Consider the following 18,660-nt stretch of genomic DNA (forward strand, 5'->3'; position numbering starts at 1 on the left):
CGACGAAGACAGGGATTTCAGTGGGAGTTACTGGCCGGTAATCGTGCTCTGTACTTGGACGAGTATCGCCACGCAGTTATTCGACGTACCGGCAAATGGGTCTCGTTACAAACCATTGCGAGCGATCTGAAGGATCGACTACACCTCACCCTCAAGAAAGCCCGCACTGTGCACCCTAACCAGAGCCCTTCGAAGAGAGCGCGGTATCTACACACAGTTGGAGCGTTGAACCCCAACATGCTCGTTTTCCTAGGTCCGTCATTCCTTCCGCCTGGCAGATTGTGACTGCATCACTAACTTTTACCTTGTCCAATCCAGACGAGTGCTCAGTTCAAGAGAGGCATCTTGGCAGGCAGTTTGGTCGCGCTAGACGAGGGGAACGGACTACCCGAATACCTTGGAGCCGTGGTGGCAAAAGGTTTTCTCTTCTACCAGCTATTTTCAAAGGTGGTGTATTAGCGCTGGACTGCCAAGAAGGAAGTTATCTGCGACGAGATTTTGAGGGCTTCCTCAAACATCGTTTGGTAGGCTCATTTTCCCTTTCTTTGACTCTCATCTTGATGATATTGACTGGTGACCCCCATAGTTTCCAATGATGAACCCATACCCTGAGGTCAACTCCGTCTTAGTAATGGACAATGCTAGAATCCACCACGGGGGCCGTATTGAAGAACTTGCGTCAGAGAGAGGAATCCGATTATTGTATCTCCCACCTTACTCACCCGATCTGAATCCGATTGAGAAGGCATTTAGTGTCCTCAAATCCTACTTTTGACGTACCCAAGTACTCATCCAAACCGCGACGGACGAGAAGATGGATGTAATCATGGATGTCACATGGGACTTGTTCTCAGGCGCACTCATGCACAAATTGTATGCTGTATGCGGCTATTGGGTTTAGACGTCTATTAGCGATTGTAGATGAACGATAAGTAGCAAGTAGCTTGTAGTTAGTTTTGATTTAATGTTCAATTGATTCAAAAAATATCTCTGATTGATTCCAATCACCTCACCCCGATAATTTTGACCTTATACAAATGGTTTTTTAATCATCAATGCCTTGTGACTTGTGCGAGCAAGAAATCGATGTAACGAGACTCGTTCTCGTTACATCTTATCATCAATGCCTTTTGAGTTGTGCGAACGAGAAATCGATGTAACGAGACGCGTTCTCGTTACATCGATTGGTGAACAAGTTGGGCCCTCATTACTCCTTCTCTATCATCCGCTGCGATAGAGAGGTGAACATTTTTGGGGTAGCAGTCTGGCCAGAAACGTAACAGGACACAAGGTTAAGGGGCACATGTCATTGTGGGCATAAAAGTGTGAAATGACCGGTAATCACTTAAGACTCATGATTGCATCAAAACGCTCAAACACAAATGGGCCGAGAGCGTCCAACAAAAGGATGAGTCATAACAATCGACTCTAACATTGAATCGCACATTGTAACACAGCACCAAGGGGAAAAGAATAAGAAAACATAACATTTCCAGAGAGACCGTAGTTCTGAACCTTGATCAAACATTGATAATGTTTGATACACATAGAACCATTGAGTAACGTGAACAGACATAGAACATGACCTTTGAGCAATGATTACCGAGGCAAAACTCAAAGCGATTTGAGATGATGGTTAAACTTTGGAACAGCCTTGTGAAGGTCATTGGCGTGAGCGAAGGGTATTCCCATGCTTCGAAAGCTATCCAAATTGTAAGTTGAGCGGTCCAAAAGCCTTCTAAACGAGTCAATACCTTCATTAGATAAAATCTCGCGAGTCTTCTTCATGTTGGCCTTGATGCCCGCGAAGATGAGAAACGCTTTGAACTCTGGTATCACTGGGGGCGGGGATAACCGAAGGGCCTCAGACGGGGTTTGTGGATAAGTCGGTCCAGATGGTGGAGGTCCAGGCTGGCCAGTCCCCAGCGGTGGAATGGGCTGATTGGTTGGAGAGGGAAAAGCGGCTGAAGGAAAGGGTTGTCCATAATAGTTGTGGTGGACTACAGTAGCTCCGGAAGTGGGCGTGGCCTGAGGTGTAACAGATAAGCCAAGAAGAACGTTCTTCTCCTTCTCGTAGTCAGCAACAGGAAACCAACAAAATTCTGGGCGTTTGGTCGGCGGGTTAACTTCGTCTACCCCGGGTACATCGTCAGCCTGTGAAACAGAGATGGAGACGTATGAGTATCAAATTCAAGACGAAAAAATGAGGATGTCAGAAGCATAATGACTTACCCAATCATTTGCCCATGTGCGAATACGCGCAGTGTTGAGAAGCATGCAAAGGCCATGGTCTTTGGGATTGATAAGTCGGCCAATGTTTTCGCCGGCCTTGAAGTCTTTGGAGAATCGCGTCCACAACTTCTTGTTATAACGTTCGCCGAGGGATAAAATGCCAGACTAATAGGCCAAAGGGATATATCAGTGTTGGTCGAGCAGTGCGTGAAACACTAGGAGGAAGGTGACTTACACCTACAGAGTCGTCCGATTCGGGGTGAGCCTCCGAATCCGACGAAGGAGCCTTAGGTGTGTTCCTTTGGCGCGCGAGTTCCAAGTTGCGATTAGCGTTGGCGGTTAGCTTCGGATTTTTGTGGAAAATTTTGCACCCCATGACCGTGCTTGCAGGAACCGACTGGCAAAGGCCCATGAACTCCCTGAAAGAATCTTCATCTTCAAGGGCCATTTTGATGGCCTTATGTTGACGTGACCCGTGGATGAAACCTTGAATCTCCACGGTCTGGTCAGGGTCATACCACGCCGATTTAAGAGCCTCAGAGACCCAGGGGCGATTTTTGTCGCAGGTTTGAAATAATTTGAGTTTGAATATGACAAAGGGGAAGTTTTGGTGTAAAAGCACAAGTTTATTGGCGACCTTGGGGCAGTAATTCTCGTACTTGGTAACTGGTGCCTTGTTCCAACTAGTTCGTGCACCGGGTGTTTTCTTACTTTTTTTGCTGTTAGAAGGCGCGGCGTCGGGGGGGACTACAAGTTGCCAAAAATTAAATGATACTTGAAATGTACGAGCTGTCTCGCCAGTCGAATCGAATACGTCGCCGGCGTCTGGGTTACTCATGGATTTTGAGGCTTTTTCGGTAGTGGTGTGCGGGTCAAAACAATCTAGAGGTAGGTCTACAGATGAACCAAAGGTAAGTTGAAGACCTACCTCTGTATTCCCGATAGAGAGGAAAGATACGGACCTTCAGCTTCATCCGGACCATCGTGGGTCACATTCGCAGGTCCAGTTGGAGCAACTTTGGCGACTGAGCCACTGCCAAAAAAATCAACAGGTTCTACAAAGAGAATTGGGTAAGTGTCACGCTTTCAAGTTGGATAGAGTAGACAAAGCGATGGAGAGAAAAATGACTGACCATCGTCTTCATCCCTCTCTGCAGTGTCCAAGGCAGCCAAAGTGGCTGGCCTCTTGTTCAAGGCTCTTGTTTTGGAGATCGGTGTAGCAGCGGTCGACAGGGTAGAGTAGACAGTGGATGGTGAAGGGTTTGGGGTCAATTGAGGCGAGTTGAAGATCAAAGGGTTTATGTGGGGGTTGATGGCGGAAAGCGAGGACGATTGTGAGCTGAGGACAGAGGGTGGAGGTGGAGCATCATTCCACTTGGCTATCAAACTCGGCGTAAGTAATGATTCCGCGTGAACAGAGTGTTTGATGGGATCCTTCACGGGCGACGTAAGCAGTGATCCGCCACCGGTCCTTGAGGGAGCCAGGTAACATCAGCCTGGTTTCTTTCCGTTGGTCCGACCGAACAATAGCAGACTTACCGAGGTACACCAACACTGTGTCCCATGAGGGCTTGTGAATACGTGCGAGTCCGTAGAGTACGGGATATGCCATCGATTCGGGCATCGGACCTGAAGGGAATCAATCCATGTCGTCAGAGGGCTTTCACGATTGAAGAGGAAAAAGAAATGCAAAACCGAAGTGAACTCAAACGAAGGTATGTGAGAATTCTTGTTGTTGACCATGCTGCGAGTAGTGATTGAAAACGAGCTTGTTTTTTTGACGTTGATTGGGACGTTCTTTGGCTTATTAGAGGGGGAACGGGTGAGGGAGGTCGTCATTTTATAGGTGTTTGGGGGCGGCCTGCCGGTGGTTGAAGTTGGCCAATGGTTCTTTTTCTTTCCAGGCGGTGGGTGGTTTGAATGGCGACCAAACATTGAGACGCCGACCGGCGTTCCAATGTTTGGTAGGCGGTCGAGGTGTTGCTGGCTGAGATTGGATTGAGGGTAGCTGAGCTAGGCATTGGGTCATTGAACTGGGGGAGCACACACCGACAAACAAAGCCACCAGATCGGTACATGATGGCTTTGGATCAAGCCGGATCAATACCTCAGACTGCCCACTCGAGCTATGCTGCGCTCCGCGTCACCTGTATTGGGGCTGTATCTGGGGGGGAAAAACCCAAGAAAAGTGCCACCATGACACGACTTTCTACACCACGGAGTGGTCCGGCCCATCTGCAGACGGGGACGGAGGCCGTCTGCAGACGGGCCTTTTTTTATATAGTCACGGACCGTCTGCAGGTAGGCGCTGGTCCCACCGTATGCAGACGGCCTTTCGAATATCGCCTGTAGCCAGCCTGCAGGCCGACTGAAGACAGGATGTAGAGGGTTGACTGCCGGTCTGCACCGGTTTGGGACCTGCTCGAGACCACTCACAGATAGTGCAAAGGCTCAACAAGAAGCCAGTGAGATGACTGCCAGCCTTGAAATGCGGCTAGCAGACGGTCAATTGGAACAAGCAAAATAAAATCATTTTATTGACAGTATCATAATTTTGATCAGATGTGTGTGACAATATTAAGTATAATAGCTACATTATATGAAGATCCAAATCTTTTACTTTTAAACTGAATAAACATGGTTCTTTGGTTGAACATAGGAATGATCGGGTGTGGGTGTGAAAGTAGATGATTTCAAAGACTGTTCATTGTGTAGAAAGTTTTGTGGAGAGCTCCTCAGGTGAAGATTAGAGACGTGTTTGAAGAGTTTAACAAGAGTGTGAATGTGAATGCAGACCGATTGATATGTAGGTTGAGATCTTTCATCGGTATTGATACTGAGAAACTGATGGAATTAATTGAGTGAGCAAGAAAACAGTGGATCATTATTTTGAATGTTCATCAAACACTTACAGATGTAATTGCTAACACTCCAAGTCAATCATAACATCACTCTGAAGAACAAGAATGGATTTGATCTTCATATTGTTCTCGTCTTGGATTACATGCACCACCATCTTCTCTGAATGTAGAGAGACCCAGGAACACTTGGAATCTTGATGAGAACCATGTCAAGTGGACATTGTACAGGACATCAAGCCAGTGGTTCTTTTGAATTCAAGAACACTGGTTGAGTCTTGGAAACTTTACATACAAATCGATTTGAAAAATTGTGTTTTTCGTAGTTTGAGAGGTACCATGCGACTAGATTGTGATCGATTTGAGTTAACTTGACAAAAATGACTGAAAATGGAAAGTACTAACCAGATTTGAGAGATAGAGCAAGCAATTCTAGAGCAACACTTAAGGGAAGGTAAGTGAGGTAAAATGTTAGGTTTGAGAAGGTCAATCAAAGGTTGAGGTTTGAAATCAGTAATTATACCAGGAGGACGAGCTCATTGAACCATAAAAAGGACATTGGTCGGCTGTGGGTCATAACAATTCAAGTCGGCTAAAAGATGTTATCGAGGCTGCTGTCCGTAAATGACCAAAGATCCTAAAGTACCAATCAAAAGTTGTCCAATCGAGATTAGAATATGATTTGAGATCAGAAAAATTTGTGGTAAACCAGTGAGAGCATTTTGAAAGAAGCTGACCAAGTAGATCGATGATAATGGAGTTGATTGAGATAACAGAAGCTCGAATACCAAGAATCAAGTTTGGCTAAGATGGCAGAAAGAGTTGGTGAAGGTAATGAATTTGAATCAAAAGGTATCAATGTTAAATGACGAGATCATGATCTGAATTCCAAATCCATTTAGAGTACTTAATGTTGAATAAGTTCATGATTTAAAGCTGAAGAAAGTGAAGTTAAGGCTAAAGAGTTTGATGAGTTGATGGATTAATTAGGTTGAATGAAATTGAGCATAAATTGATGAAGGTTAGCAATTGAAAGTGGTGATTTGATTGATTGAATTGAACCTGGTTATCAACCATTCTTTTGTTGATCGAGGAAGATTATCCCAGGTCGTGATAGTTGTTCATGATGTTGGACTTGTTGGAGTTGATTGATGAGATGGTTGGGTGAACTAACTTGCCCAGGGTATTTTACCGAGTTTGTTAACTGTGGCTGTCGGGGCCATCCCAAACCGATGAGTTGAGGCAAAATGAAGTCGAGCGGCAGCCAATCTGCCAGAACCGGCCGCACTTCAGAGCTCCTGCCCTTTCAGCGGCCTGGCAGACGTCTGACAGGCGCTTGCCCGCCCTTTTGCAGACTTAACCATGTACACCAGCTGCAGTCTGCCTACCAACGGTACTCGATTGGACTGCAGCTGGTATGTAGCCGGTTCTCACAGACCAATTTCAGGCCATTTACAGGCCACTTTCAGGCAATTATCCGACGATTTCAGGACCCCGACCACTTGCAGACCTCACCGACGATATTTCTGCTCAAGAACCACTCCGTGGTGTAGAATAATGGACTTTACACCGGATAATCCGGTGTAAATCGGTCGGTGTAAAATTCTCCCACCCGAATAAATATGAACTGGCCTTTGGACTGGTATCATCAATGTCCATAAGGCTTCTTAGGTTACTTGCATTTCCCAATCACATGAGCTTTCCCAAACCAGTCTTTGGTAATTTAGTATTTGCAACCTTCCAAATCTCCTTCACGGTGATTTACAGATTTATTGAAGAATGATTTGTATCCGAAATCAAGCCTACCATCATCCTATCCAAAATCGTGCTTTGCTCCGACCCATCATCTCTAAGATAACGCTCACCAGGGTAAGCAAATTTTATTACCGTCTTTTTGAAAGACTCAAGCCCATATTGAAATTCCAAAGGTCATCATTGCCTCGCGACTCCACAAGACATTCACTTTAAGGGACATTGATAAGTTTTAAGTCCATTTTCATTTCTAATTCCACCCGATCCTCTGGTCACCTTCACTAAGCCATCAAGAAAATGATTTTCAACAAAACAGAACCCATCAAATTAACGCCGAACTAGAATCACCTCGCCAGCGGGACAGATGATATTGTTACCTGCAAGGCATGGGTTACCAATTCTTGCCAAGTCTTTCAAAAAGGGTCTTTCCGGATTCCGAACCTTATCATGAGACTACTTTGGCCTGTTCGGAAAGAGCTTGGCAGTGACCTAATAGAATACCAACTTCTGCCGACGATAATTTTTCTTGAGTATATAAAAAGCAGACTGATTTCGAGAACTGGCTGAGATTTCTATTCCTCATTTCTCATTCAGATCTACTCTCTTCCATTTCACTTGTGTGCATAGACTACATATTTTTTTTCTCTTCATACATTACGTCAAAATATCAAACATTTTTCAAATCTTTCTACTACAAAACACTATCAAAACCTTTAACATCATGTTATCTTTACATTCAGCTCTTGTTCTCATTTTAGGTCTCGGTGCATTTTTACCAAACGTAAGTGATCTTCGACTTCTCATGAATCATAGAGAAACCCTCTATAAAAGTGTTTATCAAGTCTAATCCAAAAGATTGTTTTTTTTTTCGTTTTTCTCTGGTTCTCATTCATCAGTTAACCTTATGTGATCATCCACCACAAAGTGCACACGTCTACTGGCGATGGAAAGACGACGGAAAAACAGATACAAGTGACCCAAGTATCTTTACAGGTCATGCAACAGTTACCTGGAGTAGAAATGCGTTTTGTGAATCAACAGGTGCAGAAGATTATTGGAAAGACAAACCATCTTCCACAAAGATAGATGTGAAGGCAGAAACAAAGAACAAGAGTGGAGATTATATGGATCCTCAGAGTATTTATACTTGGCATCATGCTAAAGATGCCCCACGTGGTAATCCTGGTTGTAATGCTCAGGCTAGAACTGATTTTTGGATTTATAGTAGGGATCGTACTCAGAAGATGAAGATCCGATTACCTGATGTAAGTCTTGAATCGAATTGACTTTTTCCAACTCCTTTTGAGTTGTTTTGAACAAGCCAGGTTGCTTATAAACGTCTTGTTTTTTCTATTAACCAACCATCTTTCGATTATGTGATGCTTTATATACTCATCTCAATCAGATCTGTACCGGTACGCAACTCAATTTGATCAACCAAGCCTTTGAGATCTCCAATCACCAGATTTCATTAACTGATCATACGTCTTTGTTTTTGGGAATCTTCAAACAGATAACGATTGTCCAGGTCCAGATAAAGAGAGACCGAATGTTCAATGTTTAAATGGTCAGTGTTTTTACTTGATGATCTGTTTCCTTTCAGAATGATTTAACCCATCCTTGATCCTCTTTTACACATCTAATCATGTAGGTCCAAAAGGAAGAGTGGTGATGTACCGTGACAAATGGATCGATGAATGTTTCAAACCTTAAACTTCCCTCCCTTCTGTCTTTCCGTCTCATTATATTGAGATTCAAAGAAAAAGGCAAAGAAATTCTCATTTTGGTTTTTTATTATTTCGGTTTTTTCGATTTTTATTTTTGTTTTCCTGTGGTCTTCATACTTATCTTTGAAGAGCCTTGATGGATCACTTTTGTTTGTGTTGTATTTGTTGGTTCATCCTTTGAAGTTTTCATCACCTCGTTCTTTTTGTTTTGTTTTGAGCACATGTCTTCAAGTATTCAATATTCCATGATCTCTTTTCAGCAGAGATTGGTTATGTAGTTTGATGTATTTGATCGATATGAATGTTTTAAATATATTGGCAATATGATTCATCATTCTTTTTTTTCAGTATCTTTTCAAAAATTCTCCATTCGAAATCCACTTGAGCCGCAATGACAGATAAGGTGAAAGTTATAAGCCTACCAGTAAGGCTATGTTTTAAACCAATCAATCGAGCATTGGAGAAAGGCATGGGTAAGAGACCCCGGTAGAGACATAGAAGCTTGTCTGAGGATTTCCAGGTGATCTGGCTTGTTGAAGTTGAAATTGATAAGTTGAAGTGTAGAATGAGATTAGGAAAGTTCACTGTGGAGTATGAGATGATGAGAAATGTGTGATTTCTAAAGTTCAAATTGTGGATTTGTTATGAATTGAAATTGAAATTGGATCTTGAAGCTTCAATTCAGTTTGTTTGTTTGTTTATTTTCAAAACAAAGACTTCTATTACCAAACAAACATAACGAAACCAAAAAGATAACGAAACCAAAAAGATAACGAAAAGGAAAAAGAAAAGGACAGTAAAGCATAGCAAAACATAGCAAAGCATAGCAAAGGATAACAAAATGGTGAACTTCAAATCTAACCAAGCTCAATCTCAATCTCAGACTCGATCAAGATCAGCTTCAAGGTCGATTCGAGAATTAATGAACATTCATTCAAATCGATCAAGACCAACACCAGAAATCATCACTTCAACACCAAATGGAACAAACTATCAATCTACTTCACTTCATCAACCATCACAATCACAATCACAAGAAGAACAAGAAGAAAAAGAACAAGAACAAGCATCAGAACATCAAACTGATTTAAATCAAATCTTAATCTCACCTAATCATCTTCATCATCAATCTTTAGTTCATCAAAATCTAATCCAAAGAACCATCAGTACTCCTGATCTAAGAAGACATTCATCTCATACTCCACCACGTCAATCAGAACCATACATCCATCCATCTCAAAACCAAGACTTTTTAAATGTAAACTCGATCCCATTCCATTCATCTCATCATCAAAGTTAAGTGACTTCTTCACCCAAAAAATCAAACCAACCAAAACCAGCCTAATAAAATCCATTCTTTCAGATCCAACCCAAACCCGAACCCCATCCCCAATTCCAATGTTTCAACTATCATCAGCTCAATATCACCAAGACTCAAGCCGATCCCGAAACAATTCATATTCATCAAACTCACCACAACCTCCTCCAATAGGTCCGACAGCTGCTTTGGCTATTGCTGCTGCTACTTCTACTGGGTTTCCTGTTTCTTTAAACCATCGACCTGCTTCTATTACTCCTTCTGTGACTTCTAGAATGCCTCCGACTACTTTTAAAGATATTTCTATGTAAGCTTTTTTTTCTGAACTTTTGGAGTGGAGTTGCATCTTCTTTACTGTTTTTTTTCTGTTTAGTCTTTATCAAGTCGTTGCTGAAAGAAGAACAGCTTTTGATAATTTACTTTGGTAAGTGATTTTGCCTATTTCAAGAAACCCATTAAACCCATCAAAAAACACACACACTTCATTCTTATTATCTTATAATGAGAAACCCTTCAAGAAAAAAACTTAATTCTTTTTATAACTTTTTTTTTGATTAATGAATTGATGATGATGATTTTTTTGGATGAAATTAGGCAAGTTCCAGCCACTTCTTTAACCGCTCATGCTTTTCTTTTTAGTATTTCCTTAGCAGCAGATACAGGAAGGTTTGCAAGAATAGCTTCAATGAGTCTTTGTATAGTTATCACCATGTAAGCTTTTATCCTCTTTCTCTCTTACCCAAACCGAAAATCACTTCACAAATTGAATGGCAATGATTTTTTTTTTTTTTGGTTCGATTTCTTTTTTTCTTTAGATTAACTTTACATTTGTTTACAAGACAATTACAAGCTGAAGATGCTGATCATAGATGGTTAGCCGATTTCGAAGAACGTCATCAAATCGATTACTTTGATCGAGCACATGGAGCTCGTTGGAAAGATTACAGAGGTAAACCCCAAACCCCTCCCCTCAAAAACCCAAGCATACTCTTCTTCTAAGATATGCTGAAAGTTGAATTGAAATTTTTCTTTTTGGGGGTTTGATTGGTTGTAGCACAAAAACCAATAGGAGCAGGAAGATTAGGTTGGTTAGCAATGCATAGATCTTATCCTCTTTGGTCAAAAGGAATGATCACCATTGGTGCTTTGGCTTTGGTGATCTTGGTCTTGGCTATCTTTCATGAACCTACTTTGGTGGGTTATAATTGTCAATTGTAAAAAAAATCATGACAAAACAATCAGAATTTTTTTTTTGCTTCTTCTTGCATTTTGAAATTTGGTTTTGGGGGTTTGGGAAGTAATTGGATTGGTTTTTGGGTTGGGTTTTTGGGTTGTTTGGTTTGGGAATATGCTTGGGTTTTTCTGGTTCTGGAAAACGTCTTTGGTACAACAATTATGCCTTTGTTATACCTTTTTTTTTATAAATCGATTTTCTTATTTTCTTTTTTGATGATAGATTTTTTTTTCTTCACCATAGATTCTTTTTTGGAAAAAACAAAAAAACTTGTTAATTTCTCTTTTTTTTCTTACATATATATATATATATATCAAGTTTTTTTCTTTTGAAGTTTTTCTTTTTTACAATTTGGATGAAACAATTTATGTTTTGAAATTTGATGATCATTTTTAATGAAGTTTGAGAATTGATTTCTTATTTTGTAATTTTCTCTCAAACTTCCTATTTTACAACTTGAAATAAATTTTCCATACATTTTCAAAACTCTAATTCTTTTAATCAAGTTGAAAGAAATTCCATAGCTTTAGGAACTTCTTATCAAACTCATGAGAAAGAGAGCTTTAGCCTAAACTCAACAAAGATCCATAAATGCTTACTATAGACTTCAATTTCAATATTCATGGATCTCTGAAACCCAAAGCACACCTCACAGTGACTGTGAGGGCAATCAGATTCCAGTGTTGAAAATTTCCTTAAAAACTTTCCCCTCTCATTTGTGAATTTCCTTGAACCCAAGAAAGTTTATGTGAGTCTCTCTTTGACATGTAGATTGCTCAAAGAAAACGCTTATGTGAAATTCACTACTTCTTTCTATTCCAGAAGTTGATCATTTTCAAAGTGTTTCCCGTTATATTCCCCCAGAGTTCCGCCGTCCTTTATGACTGAAGCAGTCACCATACATCTTAATACCATTCTCGTCGCATTGTCTCAGGATCAAGTCAAATATCGTATATCGAGATCCATGAGTATCCCATATGAGCTTGACTCTTCTTATTATACTAAGAGCATCCACTATGGGTGCGTTAACGATGTGATTTAGCGTTAGAATAACGCTAAAATCCAGACAGGTCTACTATGGACCTGTTTTAGACATGCGGTCCGTACGACTGCGTCAAATCTTGCACTCCCCTTGTTCAAATCTACGCAAGCCTACGACTTGATTTATCGTAGACTTTTGGCGCATCAAATCGGTCAACAGCCATCAAATGATCTATCTGTATCCATCCCACTCTGCACTCACCACCTTCAATCAAAATCTTCCCTCGTCCCTCAAAATCACAGCTTGTTGATGGTAGCTGTTTATAACTCTGAATTTGCTAAAAAAAACGCATTTTGTTTTAAAAAAAAATGATTCCGTGCGATTGATTTCACCAAGATCGAGCAAGATGTGAGAAAGCTCGATGCTCATTGTCAACACCTGAAGCCATCATTTTGGTTCTTTCTGGCTACCAAGGTAGTCATCATCATAGAAGTGAGCTGGGTGAGGCGTGGTAAGATACTTCAATTCGAGTCTCGACTTTGCCATAGCGTGTATAGTGTTCTAAGAACAGATTATCGTAGTTAAATCCTACGTTCACCATACATCTTAATACTATTCTCGTCGCATTGTCTCATGATCAAGTCAAATATCGTATATCGAGATCCATGAGTATCCTAAAACACCCTCAACATAGTGGATGCTCTAATTGTAGCTGATGTAAGTCTATCTTCTGCCTATCTTTTGTGAACTTTCTTGTATACCACTCCGCGCTCAATCACTTGGAACTAGGCAAAACACACTAGGCCCGCCAAATACCAAATTCCTAACTGATCAATTTCTTTCAAAGGCTCATCATGATAATCCAGCTCCATCCTCAAAAAAAAAGCACAACTTCCATTCCAAAAGAAACTTATGATCTCTTTTTCTTTAATCAAGTAAATCTAATTGAAACAAATCCATTGAATTCTTCCAAACGATCTTCATTAATTCATTTACATCCAAATTCAATAATTTAGAAACGATCCAAGCCACTTGAAAGATCGTACAAGGTTCGTTTCTACCTTTAATTAAAACCGGTTGATCTGATTGAAATTTTTCTTTTTTAATTGATTTGATCAAAAACTCTGGTGGTAAATCTGATAAAAGTTGAAATGATGCATGACTTTTACGTATATCACACCATGGACAATCTATGTGAAAAGGAAAGATTGGATTAGAATGGAACCAAGAATTAAGAATTGAAGGGAAAAACCTTGACCTGTTTCTAACATTAATCTATCTAATGGAATCGATTTGACTACGTTTAGATTTTCTTCAGTTTTCAAAGAACTATCAAGTTATTAATCCGAATTCCAAAACCCAAGTTGATCAAATCAGCCTCAAAACCTTCCAAAAAATAAGAAAACGAAGTAAAAAAAGAGAAAGTGATGAACCATCCATTAATACCAATACTATAACCTAACTCAATCAATTCTTCCATCTCAGAATGAGTTCCAGTAAAACTATGAACCACTCCTCTTTGTCTAGGAGGTAAAAGGTTTAGAGGATCTAAATCATGATGAGTTTTGAGGATCGAAACTAGGTCTGTATGTGCTTCAGGTGTACGAGAGTGTAAGAAGAGTGGTAGTTTGTATTTCCTTGCTAGGCTTACTTTTCTCGGGTTTCGAGTTCAATCAGAAAAAAAAAACAAGAAAAATGAGGATCGGCGTTGGATGAGACGAGGTTTTTGGATCACTGACGTTGCGGTGGGAAGTGTCGTAATTGAACTTCTTTAGAAGCATACGATAATCGATCATAATCTATTAAAAATCAAAACCAAACAAGAAGCACAAGATCAATGACCAGAATTGATACCTCTTGATCATACGTTTCTTTCACCTAAACCACATTCGCCTATTGCTACTACTTTTCGTTTCGATCTTTCTAATCTTTGATCAGACTGAATCAATTCTTCAAGTTTAGATAAATAAAGTTCAGCAAGAGATTCGGTTGGATGGGTTTGATCGATTGGAGTCTCGAATTCGTTGGCTCTACATGGATGACAACCTACAGTTGCATACAAACCATCTTTACGAAAACAAAAATCACAGAATCAGATTGATGATCTTCAATTGAAGCGATAGAGATCAAGATAGGAAAATCACAAACGATGTTGATGAGAAAGTTCAATAACTTGAGTAGATCCGGTAAGACAATCACCAGTTAAGATTTGTTTTTCGACTCCAAACTTTCTTGCTCGTTGAAGTATCTGATGAAAATCATCTATGGATCAAAGAACCAAGTCTTGGCTAAGTCAATCTTGAAATTCTTCATCACTGAATCTCTATGGTTTTTTGTTGGTTTTGATTTGATTTGATTTGAATTAACCTTCATGAACTTGTTTTCCATTATAAATTCCACGAAAAATTGGATCTGATAAATTCGAACCTATATCTAATCTTTTTTCAAATTACAAAACCAAAAAAAAACAAGAAACATCATCAATGTCAAGGTCTTTGAGATTTGAAAGATGAATGAGGTTGACCTATGAATTTGTATTGGTTCGGAGTAATGGTGATGGTGTTGGTTGCTGAGTTCATGGTTGATTGAGATGTGATTTTGGTTTTTAGAATTTGGTGAATTGAAGTTTTGATCGACATTTCACTTTACAGCTTGAAGTTTTCAAACACTCAACTTCTAAACATACCAAGTGCCACCACTACCTTAGGGTTCAACTTCAGACCACCTTGACCTTATTCTCATGCAACACTTCCTCATTAAAAACTTGGAACAAACCCAAAGGATAGCAGAGTACAATGAGCTCTATCCGAAATGACATATTCCATGGCAAAGTAGTAGTCCAAAACAATACCGCATCCGCTTGGTGGCCGCAAAACACAAGGATCATGGTGGAGTTTTTGATACTTTGTCATTTTTGTCTGTATATATAATGCTGAGAAATCATATATAACCAGAACTGATCCAGAATTCAATCCAAGTAAGTTATAAAGACAATGATGTGAACAGCACTGCTAGATAGAATCTCCTTGCGTATTTTCAGCCCAGGTCTGGGTTCATAAGCTGACCTGTTGCATTCAAACTGATAGGTCCAGGAGGGTGAAGAGGAACATATGATAATATGACTCTAGTCAAGCTTGGAGATCAAAGCTTTAGAGATGATCATCAGACTTTGCCATATGTCTGATGTTTTTTGAATCAGCATTAAATAGATACCACATCCTTAAGATCATCTCACGTGGCTCTGCATGTCATTTATATTTCCAAGGATGCTGAATACAAAGAACTTGGATCATTGGACAACACATAACTCAAGAGTGCTGCTATAGGGGAGAATAAAAAAACCGGTAAAAGAACATCAAAGACACATATATACTTGACCAACGCATTTATTCTCATAATCAGGCATTGACTTTTGTTTGCTGGGGAATTACAAGAATACATAACCTGCAAGTCAAGTGCTTTTGAACAGGTTCAACAGTCACTATGCTTGTTTACCACCACCTCAGATACCTTTCAATTCTTGATATCTATCTACTCTTGGTCCCTTCCAATTTTTGGTACCTTCCAATTTTCAAATACCTTTCGGATTTTGATATCTTTGAGTTTTTGATGTCTTTTCATTCTTGACTCTTTCCACTCTTGAATTTTTTGATTCTTGACTCTTTCAACATGGCAAGAAGACCTTCAATATGCCATTTGCATCTGAACAAGGATGCAAAATTGCATAGTGGAAAAATACTACATCTGTGCAGTGTTAGAAGAAGTGTAAGTTGTGCCTACAGCAAGATGATGCCTATAATTCTTCAGAGTTGGAAAGAAGCTGAGCAAGCTGTACCTGAGGAGCAAACAAATTGCAAGGCAAAGGTTAGAATTCTAGAATTTGACAGCACGTGGAGGACAAACTTAAAGGCTTTATAACCTTACAATCTTTTTGGTTAACTTTTATCATAGGTTTAATGATGGCCCCAAAATACCAATCTTGTCATCTGAAGTAAAACATTTCTCTTGTGATCAGATGACAAATTTAGTATTTGAAGGCAATAATCAACTCTATATAAGCCTTATGTGTTCATTTTTCCTACCTGGCAAGAATAGGAATCTATCTACAAGTCTTTTACCATCACCAGTTAAAGTGCCTTCCATAAAATCATATGGGTGATCATGAGGAATGTCATTTAAATCAAAACTGGGGTTATAAACCCGAGCAAGTACTTCTGTCCCATCAGTTCCATCATCATTTCTGACTGAAGCCATCACATCAATATGACCATGTTTGCATTCCATCATGTTCCATTTGAATGTGGGAAGTTTGGCTTCAGGTTCCCATGTGACTTCCACTGTGTATGAGCAAATTTTAGCACTTGTATGTCTACCTGCACCACTGTATCTGTGAACCTTTGTGACCATCATTCTGCCCTTGAACAAGGAAAGGGAAACCAGGACAAACAATGCCAGCTTTTTGAGAGATGGAGTGTTCATGATCTTTCTCAACTGATGTGAGATAATATTACACATCAGCCATGATCATATCTTCAAGATGGATTGAATTTGGTGGGTAATGAACACTAGTTATATTGTAGGGAAACATGACAGATAGTGTGTGTATAATAATCACTCAACTTGTTTATATGGGACCAAAAAGATGGTTTGAATAGTTTTCTCAATGGTTGGTGTGGATGAAAATATGAGCTAGCATATCAAATTGTCAAAGAAGAAAAAAAAGAGCTCACCTGGAATTTTTGAGATCAATTGTCCTTGGAATCAACAATGACTTTAGAAGGTGATCTACAAGTCTCCAATTTGCACTGGAAGGAGATACATTGTCAGCTACAGAAGGCTATACCTGAAACAACTGCATGAGTGAAAAAGAAAAAGAGACTGTACATCTTTGAGAGGGAGCTATGTATGGAGAACACAACCTGGATTAATCTAGTTAGGAAAAGTATGAATCAAGAAAGAAATAAAGAATTAAATGGTATGGCTTTTATACCTTTTAACAGGACCCTGATTTTTGATAGCTATAAATTGATGAGTGATAAGGAAGGATTGCTACAAGTCACAGATTTGGTGGCAAGTTTGACTTGTAACAAGTGTTCCTATCACGAGATTCATTTTGAAAGAGGTTGAATAGGGTTGAATGGTGGCTGTTTCAATATGTAACTGAAAGGTCCCCTTGCAAAAAGCCAAAGCAGGGTGGCTTTCCCTGCCTGCCTGTGCCACAGCCTTGGGATTGATTTTCTCATTGCAGATTTCAGGACTAGTTGAATGATGGCTGTGCTGGTGTAAGAGCTGTTTCTTGATTAATCTTTATAAGAACCCAAAACTATACCATGATAAGAATATCCTTAACAGAAGAAGAAAGGTATCAAAACTAAGTTCAAGACAAGTCCAAGAACACCAGTCAGACTTTCAGTAATTTCTATTCTTAGATATGAGAAGCATCAAACGGTTCATCAACATTGAGGTTTTGAAATAACTTTTGAGCTTGTGCAATTTTGGGATTGTAAACCCCAAGTATTGCTTGTATCTCAGGCAGAGATGTTGGGAAGATATGGCTGGTGTTGGATGGACAAGGCCTGTGATGTTTCTTGGATTGGAAAATGTCATTTATGGGATACAAAGTAAAAACTTCCAGTTTTCTCTACTTTGAATCCCCAATCAGACAATTTTTCACCTCGCTTGCCCACTTCACATCAACTTCAATCTCAACTTCACTACTCACCAGGTCACAATTCTCACTACATATTCCTAATCCACATCAATATGGCCATAAATTTTCATCATCAACCAAGACAAACTTTAAAAAAACACAATAAAATTTCAATGCTCACCCAAATGTGAGCATCTATTTTTGCCCCTGTGAAAGTATTGGTTCACAAATACAATACTTGATATGGGATCAAAAACCACAATACCCCCAAGGACTTACCTTGAGTAAAGTATCTTGAAGCAATTTGTCACTATACCCAATACTGCACCACCAACACTTGGGTTGCAAAATCTGAGGCATCATTGGATGTAAACCCTTGGGCAGATCTTATTCAAGGATTTGGTAAATACCTCAGATCATAACATTGGAAAGATTCTGTTTGAGGATTTGAGTTCAATGATACCTCTGATTGAACAATCCAAGGTCAATTTGTTGGCTGTGCTCATTGAGGTCAAATGGACGGGTGAAATCCCAGAATTCAGATCTAATCCCTGTGAATCACACACCATGCAACAGCTACAAATGTACCAGTTGACACCATCCAGGATCAAGTAGGGTTTGAGTGCAGTGTTATGACAGCAGAAAGCATCAAAAATTGCCGGATAGGACATGGCTTCTATGCGTTCAACCCTGCCCAAGCTGAACAATTTTATATGTCGAAGTGATTCTTTGTGGGTAGTGAGCCTATGTGAGGCAAACTGGTGCATTCACATGGACTGATTTGTGATGATCATGATTTTTATACACTGATCAGAACTGTGTATGTGATCGAATTCAAGACACGTTTGGTTTCTGTTTTGATCAAATGCTGAAGCACAATTTCCTGATACTCCATACGGATAGACTG

The 18,660-nt window shown here is 39.9% G+C and overlaps 3 protein-coding genes across 3 annotated transcripts; 2 read left to right on the forward strand and 1 right to left on the reverse strand.

Annotated features, from left to right (window-relative positions):
* Positions 1-7,563: 7,563 nt before the first annotated feature.
* MELLADRAFT_88789 (uncharacterized protein) lies at positions 7,564-8,555 on the forward strand (the record flags this gene model as incomplete). The annotated part of the gene is made up of 5 exons (XM_007412146.1): positions 7,564-7,623; positions 7,739-8,107; positions 8,248-8,257; positions 8,356-8,409; positions 8,494-8,555. The coding sequence occupies 5 exons, from the start codon at positions 7,564-7,566 to the stop codon at positions 8,553-8,555; spliced, it is 555 nt and encodes a 184-aa protein (XP_007412208.1).
* A 751-nt stretch (positions 8,556-9,306) lies between these two features.
* MELLADRAFT_78321 (uncharacterized protein) lies at positions 9,307-10,194 on the forward strand (the record flags this gene model as incomplete). The annotated part of the gene is made up of 2 exons (XM_007412147.1): positions 9,307-9,864; positions 9,933-10,194. Coding segments are annotated over 2 exons (714 nt in total), but the record flags the coding sequence as incomplete, so codon positions are not given.
* Positions 10,195-13,030: 2,836 nt separating this feature from the next.
* Positions 13,031-14,540, reverse strand: MELLADRAFT_37460 (uncharacterized protein; the record flags this gene model as incomplete). The annotated part of the gene is made up of 7 exons (XM_007412242.1): positions 13,031-13,293; positions 13,362-13,432; positions 13,537-13,753; positions 13,843-13,902; positions 13,982-14,170; positions 14,252-14,365; positions 14,471-14,540. Coding segments are annotated over 7 exons (984 nt in total), but the record flags the coding sequence as incomplete, so codon positions are not given.
* Positions 14,541-18,660: the final 4,120 nt, after the last annotated feature.

Source organism: Melampsora larici-populina, assembly GCF_000204055.1.
Source record: "Melampsora larici-populina 98AG31 unplaced genomic scaffold MELLAscaffold_29, whole genome shotgun sequence".
NCBI classification, from domain to species: domain Eukaryota; kingdom Fungi; phylum Basidiomycota; class Pucciniomycetes; order Pucciniales; family Melampsoraceae; genus Melampsora; species Melampsora laricis-populina.